The sequence below is a fragment of the Ctenopharyngodon idella genome, chromosome 22, assembly GCF_019924925.1.
Source record: "Ctenopharyngodon idella isolate HZGC_01 chromosome 22, HZGC01, whole genome shotgun sequence".
Taxonomy (NCBI): domain Eukaryota; kingdom Metazoa; phylum Chordata; class Actinopteri; order Cypriniformes; family Xenocyprididae; genus Ctenopharyngodon; species Ctenopharyngodon idella.
In genome coordinates this window covers 21072286-21086474 of record NC_067241.1, presented here as the reverse complement: position 1 = coordinate 21086474, position 14189 = coordinate 21072286, and the positions used below count along the sequence as shown (strand labels likewise).

The 14189-nt window shown below is 38.0% G+C and overlaps 1 protein-coding gene across 16 annotated transcripts in view; it reads left to right on the top strand.

The window, feature by feature from the left end:
• Window positions 1-6965: 6965 nt before the first annotated feature.
• Window positions 6966-14189, top strand: part of eya4 (EYA transcriptional coactivator and phosphatase 4) — a 40521-nt gene continuing 33297 nt past the window's right edge. For 5 of the 16 annotated variants that reach the window (XM_051879355.1, XM_051879346.1, XM_051879353.1 and 2 more), the window contains exons 1-2: window positions 6968-7333; window positions 11210-11281. In XM_051879355.1, coding sequence (XP_051735315.1) covers window positions 11249-11281 — 33 coding nt within the window. In that variant the 5' untranslated portion in view covers window positions 6968-7333; window positions 11210-11248. Of the gene's footprint in view, window positions 7334-11209; window positions 11282-14189 lie in introns of all 16 variants that reach the window. The other 11 variants (XM_051879354.1, XM_051879347.1, XM_051879341.1 and 8 more) reach the window with 3 other exon arrangements.

The following is a 14189-nucleotide window of genomic DNA, read 5'->3' as shown; positions in this document are numbered from 1 at the left end:
GGAAACACGATGCATTAAGAGCTGGGGGGTGAAAACCTTTTGAATTCAAGGTAAATTATGCTTAATTTGGACATCCTGTTCAAAAGTTTTCACCCCCGGCTCCTAATGCATCGTGTTTCCTTCTGGAGCATCAGTGAATGTTTAAACCTTTTTTAATAGTTGTGTTTGAGTCCCTCAGTTGTCCTCAGTGTGAAAAGACGGATCTTAAAATCATTCAGTCACTGCTGGAAAGGGTTCAAATATGCAAAAAAATGCTTGAAAACTGAAGAATCTGCAGGACCTGGAGGATTTTTCTGAAGAACAGAGCTCAGTTTAACTGCTCAGAACAAACAAGGGACTCATGAACAACCATCACACAACAAACAAACAGTCGTAGATCATCCAGGTAACCACACAAACTTTTGAACGGGGTTATTTTAATAAATTCAGCTATTTTTTTTGTCTTGTGGACTATATATAAACATCTTTTATGTAAAATATCTTATTCAGGACAGTACTAAATAAAAAATAACATGCATTTTGTATGATCTCTCTTATTTTGTTAAAATTATTCACATTTTCACAGATTCTGCAAGTGGATCACATACTTCTTCTTGCAACTGTACATACAGTATCTCAAAAGTGAGTACACCCCTCACATTTCAGCAAACATTTTAGTATATCTTCTCAAGGGACAATACTATATGAAAATTACCAGTACCTTCTCCATTTTTTTACAGATTTTTTTTTCTTGCATACTGTATGTATGTAATACACACATATATATATATATATATATATATATATATATATATATATATATATATATATATATATAGTGGTACATTCATCATATTTTTAAATTTTGATCATTGTCTAGCAGTGTGAATTCCAGTTATAAGGTTGAAACAATGGTAAGGGAAACTTTGTTTAGGAGTAAGACCGTAAGTTGATTGTCATGTTTCTGAACAAGCAACTTAATGCAGTCAATGGCTCCCTAAGTCTTTTTTTTTTTTTTTTTTTTTTTTTGTCTAGAGCCCTGATGCATCTTTAAGGTGCATGTCAAGCCCTTTATTCATTTAGCACTAAGCATGCGTTGTGATACTTTAATGGAAAGTCCATGTGTCCATGAGAGAGAGAGAGGTTCTTTAGGTCCAGCCGACATGCTGAGTTAATGGAAGTAATCCTACACCCTAATGAAATAACAATGGTGCTGGACAGGACACACACGCACACAGACACAGACACACAGACACAATTCCTCTCTGTCGCTATCCTTACCCTGTCTCTCTCTCTCTATGTCTCGCTATTTGGATATGATGTGCCCTCTAAAGTCAGATTATGTGCAACTGTAGATCATGCATCGTCGTTGTGACCTCCAGACCTCTCATACTCACCTCACACAGGCTATAAAATTAGTCTAATCGCTGGCATAGATTTTATTTCTACAGTTCTGTTAGCTTGAGGAGGACAGTTAAAATCTGTAAGCGATTTGACCTTGGCCCTCTTAGTCGATGTTGCCAAATTGGATATACTCTTAGATGTTATTAAAAAAAAATTTGTCTCCATGTTATTTGTTAGCCTGTAGTACCTTTTTAATGAACATCGTATTGCTTCAGTGGGATTTAAAGCCTGGCAAATGAAACTCTTCTCTGTTACTTCCAAATATTTATGATTTGACCCAGAGTATCCAGTCTCAATGCAAAATACAGAAGTCAGAGTGTACACAAACACATAAATACACACACTCCCACATGACCGTAGACATGACGGCTTATTTTCAAACTTAGAAATAAATGTTCAGAGTCAAACAGTAGCATATGCATTCTACTGTATGAGGAAATGTCATAAACAATTTCCAGAGGGGATATTTCTCTCTCTCCCTTACATGCAAAGACACATGGAACCCAATGCCAAGACGTCTGCATCAGCGACAATTCTAAAATAACAAACATGTCAAAAGTATTTCTGTCACACACTCCTCTTCACTCTCCGCCTCCGGTGATTGTTTCTGACTCGTAGAATTCACCCTGTAAGTGCTTTGGATCGTGAGCATATTTTCTGGGCTCCTTTCTTCAGGTATTAGCAGAATTTATGAGGTGTTAAATATTTCCTTTGTTCCCCAAGCAGGCAGCTGCTGGAACCATCAGAGCCCACACGGCCGGGCTGAGTTCATTAGCCTGCTTAAGGAGCCTGTCTCTGGGGCTCAGTGACCACAGTCCTCCCCTGTCTCCCTTCTCTACACTTATCAGGAGTTTGGTTACAGCACTTGAACTACTAATGAAATCTATTAAATAATGTCTTTTCATTACAGTCCGTCATTGATGCATGAATCACTGTTGAAAATGCAGAGGAGAACTAGTGCACGTTATACTTTACGGTCAAACCACAGTACATCAATTACACTTGAATAACAGACACAAAGCGCTTTACAAATGAGACTCGGACGGCGTATTTACAGAACACCAATAATCCTTTAGAGATGATAAACAGTCATATTTAATTAAGTTAATCACCATAGAGCCTTTCTGCTACTCTCTGTGCAACAACTGGGGGCTTAAATTTAATATTTCAGTAACTATTTAGCCATTAAAATTTTGTAATTTGCTAAATAAATGTAAATGGAAAAAAATGTGGTCATTTACTCGCCCTCATGTCATTCCAAACTCATGCTTTTTTTCTTCTGTGTAACATAAAACAAGATTTGATTTGAGAGTGGATAAAGGCTTAAATTTTGATCTTTTTGATCATGTCTTAGACTTTAAATATATCAGTTGAGTTGTATGGATTAATTTCATGTTACCTTTGAAAAACAGCTGAAATGTTATTCAAAATATCATATTTTTAAACTGCAGAAGAGAGAAAGCCGCAAGAGTTTGCAACGACATGAGGGTGAGTAAACGATGACAGAATTTTCACTTTTGGGTGCACTATTGCTTTAATCGAAATTCCTATCGCTATAAAAAGTACATATCTGAGACCGCAGATGAAGATTTCATGCAGCGCTTATTGTTTTTCATGCACTTATTGCACAATATCTGGGCAACACGGGCTTATGTGCGCGCTGTGGGGGAGGGGGCATAAACCGCGCGTCTTCACGCCAGCATGCCAGATGCAACCCCATTTGCGCCCCTCTCGGTGTATTTTTATTCTTTGTTTGACAGGCATCTTCTGGTTCTACCGTGTCAGCACAGTGCAGTGTGCAGCCAAAAGTTTTACACAGGTCTATAAATAAGACCCCGCTGAGCGCATGTTAGCCCAAAAGTATGGCCTGCCTGCACTTGCTCTTAAAGACCTTTGTACTTATTTAATTTTTTCTTTCAATTAGTAGCTTTCAATAATCCAATTCCTTTTTAATTGACTTCCGTTTTCAATAAGTTGCCCTTGAATATAAAGAACTTTAAAAATGACATGAGCAGAGGTGTGTGTTCATCTCCCCTGTGTTTTGAGAAAGTGGGGAAATGTTGTTTCTTTCCTGATGTTTATGGAGCCAAATTCTCATGCAGCATGTGGAGTTAAGCCTGCAGATCAACAGCAGCCCCCTGCTAGTTACATTCCACTCAACAGCATGAAATTCTTGTTTTCTTTCTGTAACAGTGTGTCAGTCAAACGCGGCCCAATGTGGCCCTCAGGAGCATCATTTTTCAGTGCTTGAGGAGGAGTCTGGCTAACATAGCAGTAATCGCCGAGCACATTTAAGCAGCGACTTACTTCATAGTGGAGCTTTATTGCTTTATGTTGCTCTCTTTTAGTCTTTCTTCCTCATTGCATCTTTTTGATGCATACAATAGATTTTTAAGGTGAAAGGTAAAAAAAAGCTGTTAAGTTACTCGCCCACAGTTAGTTCGCTTTTTGTGTTTGTGTTTTTTTTTTTTTTTTACCAGACAGATTTGTGGTTTAGAGTGGGTGTACATGGTGCAAGTTCTGACAGTTGTAATCAGATTACTTTTTCAAGTAATGAGTAAAGTAACGCATTGCTTTTAAATTTACAACAAAATATCTGAGCTACTTTTTCAAATAAGTAATGCACATTACTTTTTTTCCCCCCATTTTTTGACTGACATCTCTTCTGTCCCCATGTTGAGGGAAATCGGGAGGCCGAGGCGTTGTGTGCGCTGTGTGACATGATTCTGTTGTAGTTCTAAGGGGCCGTTTACACAATAATGGAAAACTTTTTTATGCGTTTTGGCCATTCATTTACACGACAACAGCGTTTTGGGGGCCTGAAAATACAAACTTGAAAACAGGATTCAAAGTGCACGTTTTTGAAAACGATACTGCTATCGTCTCTGTGTAAACTACAAAAACACGAATTTGTGAAAACGGTGACGTCATGCGCATGCGTATTACGTGTTCAGTCTATAGACGTGTAGTGTCTCTTTACAAAGTGACATAGCCGACTGGCCTGGCATCAGAATACAGCACTTTTAGTTGTTTTCGCGGATCCGTGTGAACAGGAATAGTTTTGACAGCATTGTCGTCTGAACGCGAAAAATCCAAAAACTTTTCCGTTTTTAGTACATCGTTATCATGTAAACGTACCCTAAATGTGAGCATGCATTTACTCATCTCACTTGCACAAAAACAGATTCAGCATTCCTCAAAATGAATAAAAACAGTAAAATGCAAACTCAGGATATTACACAAACCTGCAATAATTAAATATTTTAAAGTCCCCCTGAAATCAAAAAAATTTAAGTTTAGCTTTTAGTATGAATATGTTAGCCTTAAAGTTATGAATAAGCTGGTGTGTTCCGAAACAATAACAAAATTCACATTTAGGAGATATAAGCATTCAAAACTTAGTCTCTCACTTCCGCTAAAATGCATCACTGATTTTCATGACATCACCGTGGACTTCAGCTTCTCATCAAATCTTCTGTCCAATCAAATTCTGTCTAGATTTTGTCTATCTGAAGTCCCGCCCCTCCTACACAATCAACAGGAGTCCGTTTTCGCGTTAGTGTCACGTGAACCACCGAAGCGTGAGCACAGTCTGCCAAAGACTATAGATATAGAAAGACGGTTCACTCCTATTAGTTATAAATGGGAGAAACTGCAACGCACAATATGGCGAAATAAGTCCCACCTTCTAAGTAAAAGAGCCAATCGCTGATTGATAAAGTCATTGCGTCACTGCAGCTGCCATTAGAGGCTCTGGTTCCCAATAGAAACCTGAGACTCACGGTTAGGACTACACATGCGCATTGGCTTGTCTAGCCTGAAAAATAAGCTTTTTAAATGCTATTTTAGCATAAGAAACAACATTTATGGAACAATTCATGTCAGATTTTGTTGCTGATTTGAAATATGTTATTTAATTGGGAGTGCACCAAGCAGTTTTTGAGATTTCAGGATTCCCCCATTCAAATAGATAGGACCAGAAATAGCTGCCTGGAGGCGTTGCTAATATAGCCGCCAAGTTTTCTTACAGGGACTTTGAGTCTGCTTCAGTCCAGAGAAACGAGAGCACAGAGCGAATCATATGCGTGAGTCGGCACAGACCACAAAACGTATCGGACCCATTTGAATTCTGCACAGAATGCTGTATTTTAAAGCAATATAGAGGAGATGAGGAGGAACTGTTCAAGATTAGAAGGAAACTAAAGCTTTACTGAGCTCAATGGCTCTGGCCGAGCTGTGATTGGCTATTTTTAAAAAGGGGCGGAGCTGTTAAATATGTCCCATCCTGTCTTCCTGTTTCAGTTTAAATTACATCAACACATTGAATAATGCTGCACATTTCAAGACACTTCAGTGGGCCTTTAAATAATACAAATATACTTTATGTATTTAATCTCAATTTTTTAACCAATGCCTTTGCTGCTGACATTCAATGATCTAATTCAACTATACCAATAAGCAAAATGACTTTAGTTAAACATCACATTTGTTTCATTTTTTAAATTTTTTTTTTTTTATTGTTGAACTCTCTTCTCCCGCATCTTATTCTTCTGCAATCCAGAGTGGCAGCACGGCTGAAAAGTTTGTTTGAGCTGCGCCCTCTACTGTACAGGCGTGAATTTGCATTTTCTTCAAACTATTTGTTTCACTTTTAGTGAAAGGGCCTTTACATTTGCCAGAAATGTAACTTTGTTGTTGTTGTTTTTTTGGTTATTAAAAACAAACAATCAAGCCTAGATGAGAAAAAGTAACGCTGCATTCACACAGGGCGTCAACGCTTGACGGAGGGCGTGTCTGAAGCTTGCACTGACGCGACCGTCATAGTACAACAGCCAATCACATTACTTTCTGGTGTTGCATGAATGCAATTGGCGATCTTCTGTGATCTGATTGGCTGACATCTGCGTTGGTGCTTGAAAAGTTGAGAAATCTTCAACTTCTGCCGTGAGCAACGCGAGTGAAGCGACTCGACGGAACCCATTCAAAGTAAATGAGAAGCGTTAACGCCGACGCCCCGTGTGAATGCAGCGTAACGTAATGCATTACTTTCCATAAACAGTAACGCAATTAGTTACTTTTTTAAAGGGAGAAACACAATATTGTAAGGCATTACTTTTAAAAGTAACTTTCCCCAACAACTTCCATGCAACTTCTGACATTTTCATCCATTTTGTTGTCATTGATCTCTGATCTTGAGCTGACATTTTCTGCTGTCATGTTAGAACGTGTTTTATAAACCTAAATAAACCTGAGCTATTTTAGTGGTTTGGCTGGTCTAAGTGTTGATAAATATTAATTAGAGGAGCTCCCTTTTCTTGCTGCTTGGTCCATTAGGGTGGAAGTGGAAGTCCAAGTGCAAGATTGCATAAGTGTGAGTGAATCTGATCCCAAAACAAGGGTTTGACTTGGTTGTTGTTGTGTGGCTGTGGTAAATAAAACTGAGCTGATCATTTGGACGAAACTATTAATAAGAGCCTCATCCTGGCCCTTGTGCTGTGCCCCATTACTGGCTTGGGGGCGAGCCAACAGCAGCACCCCGCATGGCAGCTGCGCGCATGCGCATCAATGAGCGCTCTTGCCCCGCCGCTGCGAGAGAACTTTAATAATGAAGTAGACCACGGAGTGCGCGTGTGCTCACGTTAACTTTAGGAGCGTAAATTAAAGGGGAAAACACGGCTAGTGAAAGACTGCGCTCCTCGGAGTTTGGCTTATAGCAGTGATCTGTCGGTTGGAGCGTTCCGCTCCGGTGCGGCCAGTGCAGCTCTCATGAACTTAGGGAGGACTTCCCCGCGAGCTTCACTGACAGCGCGTGCACTGACTGGCGCGAGCTGTTCCTCGCGCTTCACGCAGCTCGACCACTTGAATATTTTTGGATGAGCATGTCAACAGAGTGAATGCGGACGGACCTTCTGGAGAGTTTGGAAATCGTAACAGCGCACAACTCCTAAAAGTAAGTAAAGTACCCATTTTGAATTGCCATAAAACAGCTCACTATTCAGAAACTTTCAAAGTTTTGCTAAAAATTGATGTGGCTGCATACAACAAGCAAACCAGTTTGTTGGAGCACCTGCTCGCGCCTGACACTTACATGTCTGAGGAAATTAGGGCTCATAAAGAAGGCTACAGTAATTTCTGCTTTCCACATTAGACCACCTATAAAACCTATAGCAATAACATAATTCTACAAATTATCACTGTTAAAAAATTTAACGCACTAAAATGGAAAGTTTAACTGCTGCCTGAAAATTATTAAAGTAAAAGTGGCACTAAAGTCACAACTTTTCATTGCACTTTTTTGAACCTCTGACTTTTTTTTTTTTACTGATAAAGAAATCGATTTGAAACTGAAAAGTCGACCAGAAATTACAAATTGTGACGCGTTAAATGGTTGGAAAACAAAGATTTTGTTAGGAACATGATGCTTTTGTTCACTAAACACAATTACACGGATTATTCTGTTTCATATTTCGAGTTATTTGGTCAACATAATCGCATCGTTTATTTATTTTTATTTTATTTTTTTTCATGCATGAAGTGCATTCATTAGCCCATATGAATGTCTTTTGAACAGTTCTTTAGTAGATTTATTTATTTATTTATTTATTGGGTAACTTTCCATTAAAGTGTGCTTCTGAGTTTGTTGGGTGATTCCCGTGTCCGTTTGGATAGCGCGTGCCATGTCCGTTTTCCCATGCACGTGGAGTTTGTGTTTGTATTTGATACGGAGGAAACGGGAATATCATCCCGACACTGAAGCAGCTTCATTGCGCGTTGGCCATTGGTCGCTTTCTCGCGCTGTCGATAGCAGCTCGAGCCGATACCGGAGAAGGAGCCCGGATTAGATTACACACTTAACACGAAATAATTCACAACACACAGGTCGCTCTGGTGGATGGTAATAAGATGGAGTGTACTAGCCAACAATTACATAAGAGAACACCAGTGACCTCCTCTTTGGCCATCTCCAGGCCTCAAACTTTGGGGGAAAACTCGAGACTTGTTAGCATTTAAACATTTAATCTATTCCTAAAGATTGCAAAACACTTTGATTGACGGATTTACGATGCACAGTTTTGAACTGAATGGTGGGGCAATATTAAACGCTTTTTCCAAGTAGATTATAGGGACTCTAGATGTAGCTAATAGCAGTTTTTGATTTGATCACATGTAGTTTTCTTTATTATATTAATTATTAAACGGAATGACATATAGGCTATAAGAGGGTAGTCATATTAAGGGTCAAAGGTAATCACCCATGGAGGTTTGGATGTAATATCACACCCTGAATGGTTAAAAATGGCTTTTTAAGATATGTCCACTTGGATGCCATTTTATATTTCACAACAGTGATTAAACTGCATGTGACTAGTAAAATCATTTCATAAAATAATTTTGTCAACATATATTGGAAAGTACACTTGAAAATTGAGGTTCTTCAATTGGTCTTTGTAGCAAGTTAAGTATCAATTTTTTTTTTTTAATAGCTATGTAAGGTTCCTGAGCTGAGATATTATTACATTTTTAGGTTCTTTTTAGACAGTATATTGCTTTCTGGGTTCTTTAAAACACCAGAACAGAACAATATAAAAGCTCTCTTAACCGAAACCTTCATTTTAAAGTGTGTTTTCACGTTGGATAAAAAAACAATTTAGGCAATATCACCAAACCTATGGGGCCTGTCTATAAATTGAATAGTGAAATCGTTTATAATACGCTAATAACAAATAATGAATCTACTCAATTCATTAATTCAAAAATTTCCCCTTTAGACAAATTCTTTTGCTCAAATTAAACCTCTTTGTTCCCTGTCCAGCTTTGTTTATTTATTAATAGGCGGTGTGTTTTGTCAGTGGAGTGAGCTCTGATGATTTAAAGGGAGGAAAACGAAAGCTTTGGAGTATTTGGCTTTCCTGCGCGTTGTGCTCGTGCCGCGGCTGTGTCGAGTCGCGCGCAGAATGCCGCGCCAGTAAACGCTCCGCGTGCTTTCATGACAATAACAGTAAAGCGCGCTGGCGCTCTTTGTTATTTTGAGACGGAATGATCTGCTCTAATTGGACCGTTTACAATCCCCAGACTGTGCCTTTATACTTAGTTTTTCTTATTTGGCTAAATCTAATGTTTTGATCTGGGACAGTTGTTGCATACAGTTGCTTTTGATTTAAAAATGTAGTGTTGACAGAAGGGAAATAAATTTCAGCTCCTTACCAGAGCAATGTGTCTTTTGCCGTTTGGCTGTCCGTCTGTTCATTGTGTGTGTGTGTGTGTGTGTGTGTGTGTGTGTACACAGGAGGACAGTAGGCTCAGAGGGCACTGAGTGATAACAGTAAAAATCAATGCTGCTCAGCTCATTCCCCCGCCTGAGCATTAAAGGCTAGAATTTCAGAACACAGCTTCACCAAGCAAATGAAAAATTCAAATGATCTGCTCTTCAAACTGTCCTTCAACTCTCTTTCTCTCTCTTATACTCACACACACACACAAGCTTTTATACAGAAGCTTGTGGAGACTTCCCATTTACATGCATTGATCTTATAGGTCACTGTAATCTATATCAAATTATCTATATTCCTAAACAGAAGCATCATGACCTTTCAAGCTGACCCCTCAGGTTTTTGAGCCAAGTCAAAACTTGTTACAATGAAGATTATAATTATTGTTGGTAGAAACAGGTGTTTGTCTAAAATGAAATCACTAATTCACATATATTCGTATATTTGGGCAGTTCAATTGAGTTACGACTTTCTCAGATCATTTACTTTGTCCAGCAAACTCATAAATAGATTATTTAGAAAAAGACAACATGTTCTGTCGGCTTTAGAAACCCCTTTTAGTTAAATAAAAATACTACATAGTCTTTTTTTTTTCTTCTTGACTAGGGCATTAAGTGAGGCAGGACTGTCGGAGTAAATTAATAAATAAATATATGCATGATACCCCTGCCCTTAAAGATTTTATTTGGTCAATATATAAACCCTATCCTTGTGCTGAGCTATTTCTACCTGAACTGTGACCTTTAAAATAACATTTGTTGGTGTAATCTTGTGCAGTAAGGGTAATTAATAATGAAATAATATTTTTGAATTAAATATAACCAGTTCATTTGAAGCACTTTTTTAAGCTTACTTAAAACATTTTTAACCGTTGTTTGTTCTAGACACATTTAGACAAACCTCTTCAAGGTTAGCAAAACTTGCCCTCTCACACCCAAACACAAAATGAATGTTAAAAATACAGGCAGCTCTGCAAAGCACAGGTCTGGTACCTGCGGCAGGACAGAAAATAAACCTATTCTCCTGATCCCGAGGCTTTCAATGTCTTTCAAAGAGTTTTTGAATAAGAGTGCTTTTCATTACTGAGGCCTCAGGAGGTTTCAAAGCAATTTGCAGAAGTTTCAAGCTTTTAAATGACGGAGGAAGGATGGGAAAAGAGAAAGATAAGGATGGAGGGTGGGATGGGGTGGAAAGGGCTTTACTGGGGAGACTCAGAAGTCATGGTTAGATGTTTTTAGTGACTACTGCCATGCTGGCATCACCGTGACCTGGACAGCTTGGCGTTTTGTGTGTACTGTATGAGTGCATTTGTGTGTATGTGTGTGTTACATTGATTACATTTCTCTGTGCCCATTGTTTAATGTTTACTTCTGTAAATTATATTTACTTCAGTCTGGCTGGTTATGATACAGTGAAGTTACCAGCGTTCTTCCTTCCCCTCCTACACACATATACCCACAGACACAAAGGAAGAGAGAGAAAGACAGAAACGAGAGAGGGATGCCTATGCGTTGTATTGTGTTTATGGCGATTTTAAAAGCATCCTTCATTTGCAGGTGTCTGGACTGTAGTTAAGGGGAGTGGAAGTTCAACTGATGGAGAATACACAGGAGCTGAATGAACAGAGCGTAAGTGAACTACAATACACCCCATTTAGATGTGATTTACAACATTATATGTCAGAAGAATGCCTTTTTCTCTTTTGTCTGTGTATTGAATTTAACACTCCACAAATGTGAGTGTTAAATTCACAGTGTATTGTGCAGTATAATTTGAAGAGTGTGTATGTTTGGATATGTGTGGATAACATACCATCAAATTGACTCTCTATACTAGTGATTTTCAACCAGGGGTGTGTGTATGCTAAGAGGTACTTGGGAAAATATTGATTTTGTTTTGTTAAACCTATACACTTTATTTTCAATGAAAGAGCAGATTCGACCATTTTTAACTTGAATGTGCGATGCTTCCGGTGTCATTCACTTCCAGTTATTTTAGCTGTACAAAATCAGTCTGTTAAGCTCCTTGATGTTGCAAACTGATATTTTAATTTATTATCGTAATCATAATCACATTAGCTTATTGCACAGTTGGTTTTACCTTTACTGCGCTTTTTTTTGTTTTGTTATTTTTGTAGTTATTTAACTATAGTGAATTGAAAGTCTCGCGCATTCACAAGAAATAGCTTACTTCCACGTTGAAAAATAAGATGGATAAATCATTTTTTGTTATATTATATTTACTATATCAGCACTTGTTGCTAAGCCATCTAATTTGAGGACCAGAACTACTAAATTATATTATATTGTATTATAAAGTACTTTATTGGATATCATTTCTCAATATATTCACTGACAGGTGTTTCTGAGAACGTTTCTCCAAAATTGAGCTTAAAAAAAAAATGTATCAGTTTCCATAAAAATATTAAGCAGCACAGCTGTTTTCAACATTGATAATAAATGTTTCTTGAGCAGCAAATCATCATATTAGAATGATTTCTGAAGGATCATGTGACACTGAAGACTGGAGTAATGATGCTGAAAATTCAGCTTCACCATCACAAGAATAAACATTTTCAAATATATTAAGACAGGAAGCAGTTATTTTAAATTGTAATAATATTTCACAATGTTATTGTTTTTGCTGTATTTCGATCAAATATATGCTTGATAAAACTTCTTTCAAAAACATTAAAAAAAAAAAAACCTTACCAACGCCAAACTTTTGAACGCTTGTGAGACTTGTCCATCAGTTTGAGGTAGAAACAACAACAAAAAAAGTCATTAACAGCAATCAACTGTCAGCAGTGTTTCCTGATTCTTCCAGATCCTTTGGTTAAATACAGATGTTAGATATTCAAGTACTTGCATTTGTTTCTTGAGAAAATTCATCCAAAATTGCCCTGCAAAAAATGAATAATGGTCACTTTTTATGATAATGCTGAATGATTTCCAGTAAAGAATCAGTTAAGGAACTCATTTCTGGTTTGTTGTTGCTGTGGGGGTATATATATATATATAAGGCAAAAAGGTTCGAAACTCTGGTCTGTACTATGTGATAATTGAACAATTTGATTGTGCGGTTTGAAGTGTGAGTGTGTTTGTGTGCATGAATGAGTGTGTGTGCGGAAAGGCCACCCAGGTGTGTACTGAGCAGTGTTAAGGTCTTTAATACACAACAGATGTGAGCTGAAGTGTCGAGCACAGTAGCCATATGGTCACCACAAGTCTGAGCAGTGTCACACACGCATACAAAGTGACAGTACAAACACACACACACACTCTGCTAAAATGATTTCAGTCTTTTTCAGTTTGTTTGTGTTTAACTGTTAGGAGTCAGTGGAATACTTCCATTCTGATTTTTGTTGGAAAAAGATTTTAAAAATGTTTTAATGTTTACATTTCGATAACATTCGATTAATGATTAAAACAGTCCTGCGTTTGTGTTGCAACACTTTTTCGGGCTTGTGCTTATTATATGCGAACATGAGTGCTCTGAAAAAGACAGACAGGCGTCCATAATCCAGATGAGGACAGATACTGATCTGGGGGTGTTTGGGGTAATGGAAGGAGAGGAAGAGGGAGATTGAGGTGTGGGTGGAGGGGGGTATTTTGCGACTCAGGGGATCAATGCTTTTGGTTCTGGAGAAAAATAGCAGAGGAGTAAAATGAAAAGGGGGGTGTAGCTGCAGCCTTTTCCTCTGGTGCAGTCTGTGCCCCAGAGCCCCAGAGCAGAGACCACAGACAGAGAGAGAGGACTCAGGTTACACACACTCGCTCACACACACACCTACAGAGAGGGAGGAAGAGGGGACGAGGCAGAGAGAGGAGAACAGAAAGCAAGGCTTCACGTTCACATATTTACACCTCCCAATTTAAGTGTAATCAGCAAATAACCACAAATAACGGAGAGTACAAGTTGTGAGTGTGTTGAAAGCTGCTGAGCCGACACTGTAATATTTACAAATCTTCTAGACTGTGGAAAGAAGTTGTGGGTTTGCTTTATAGCAAAACAAGCACCCTGTCTTTAACGTCAAAACAAACAAGTGGCAACTCAAACGCAGATATGAAAAGTTTGGTGAAAGTGAACAAGCTTCTAATTGTTAGTTAAAATTTGAAGTCTCAAACTCTTGATAAAATTCTCATCGTCCTGATGGTTATCTGTTGTTTACACCTGTTGCTTGTCCTTTACACTGTAAATCGACTCACATCTCACTTACAATATATCAGTCTTCATACCCTTGTTCTGGCCATATGCAGAAGATATACACATTAAGACAATGTACTATTTAAAATTACACAACATCACATTTTACAGCTTTATAGTGTAGCAAACATTCCAGGTTCTTTATCTATGCTGAATGTTCATGATATTTTAAGTTTAGGTATTAGGGTATTAAAAAGATGGGTTAAACACTGTATTATCACAGAAAATGGTCAGTTTGGGGTCAGTAAGATTTTTATTCAAGAAATTAATTTAATTTACAAACGATTTCTATTTTTAAATAAATGCTTTACTTTCTTTTTGTTAATCAAA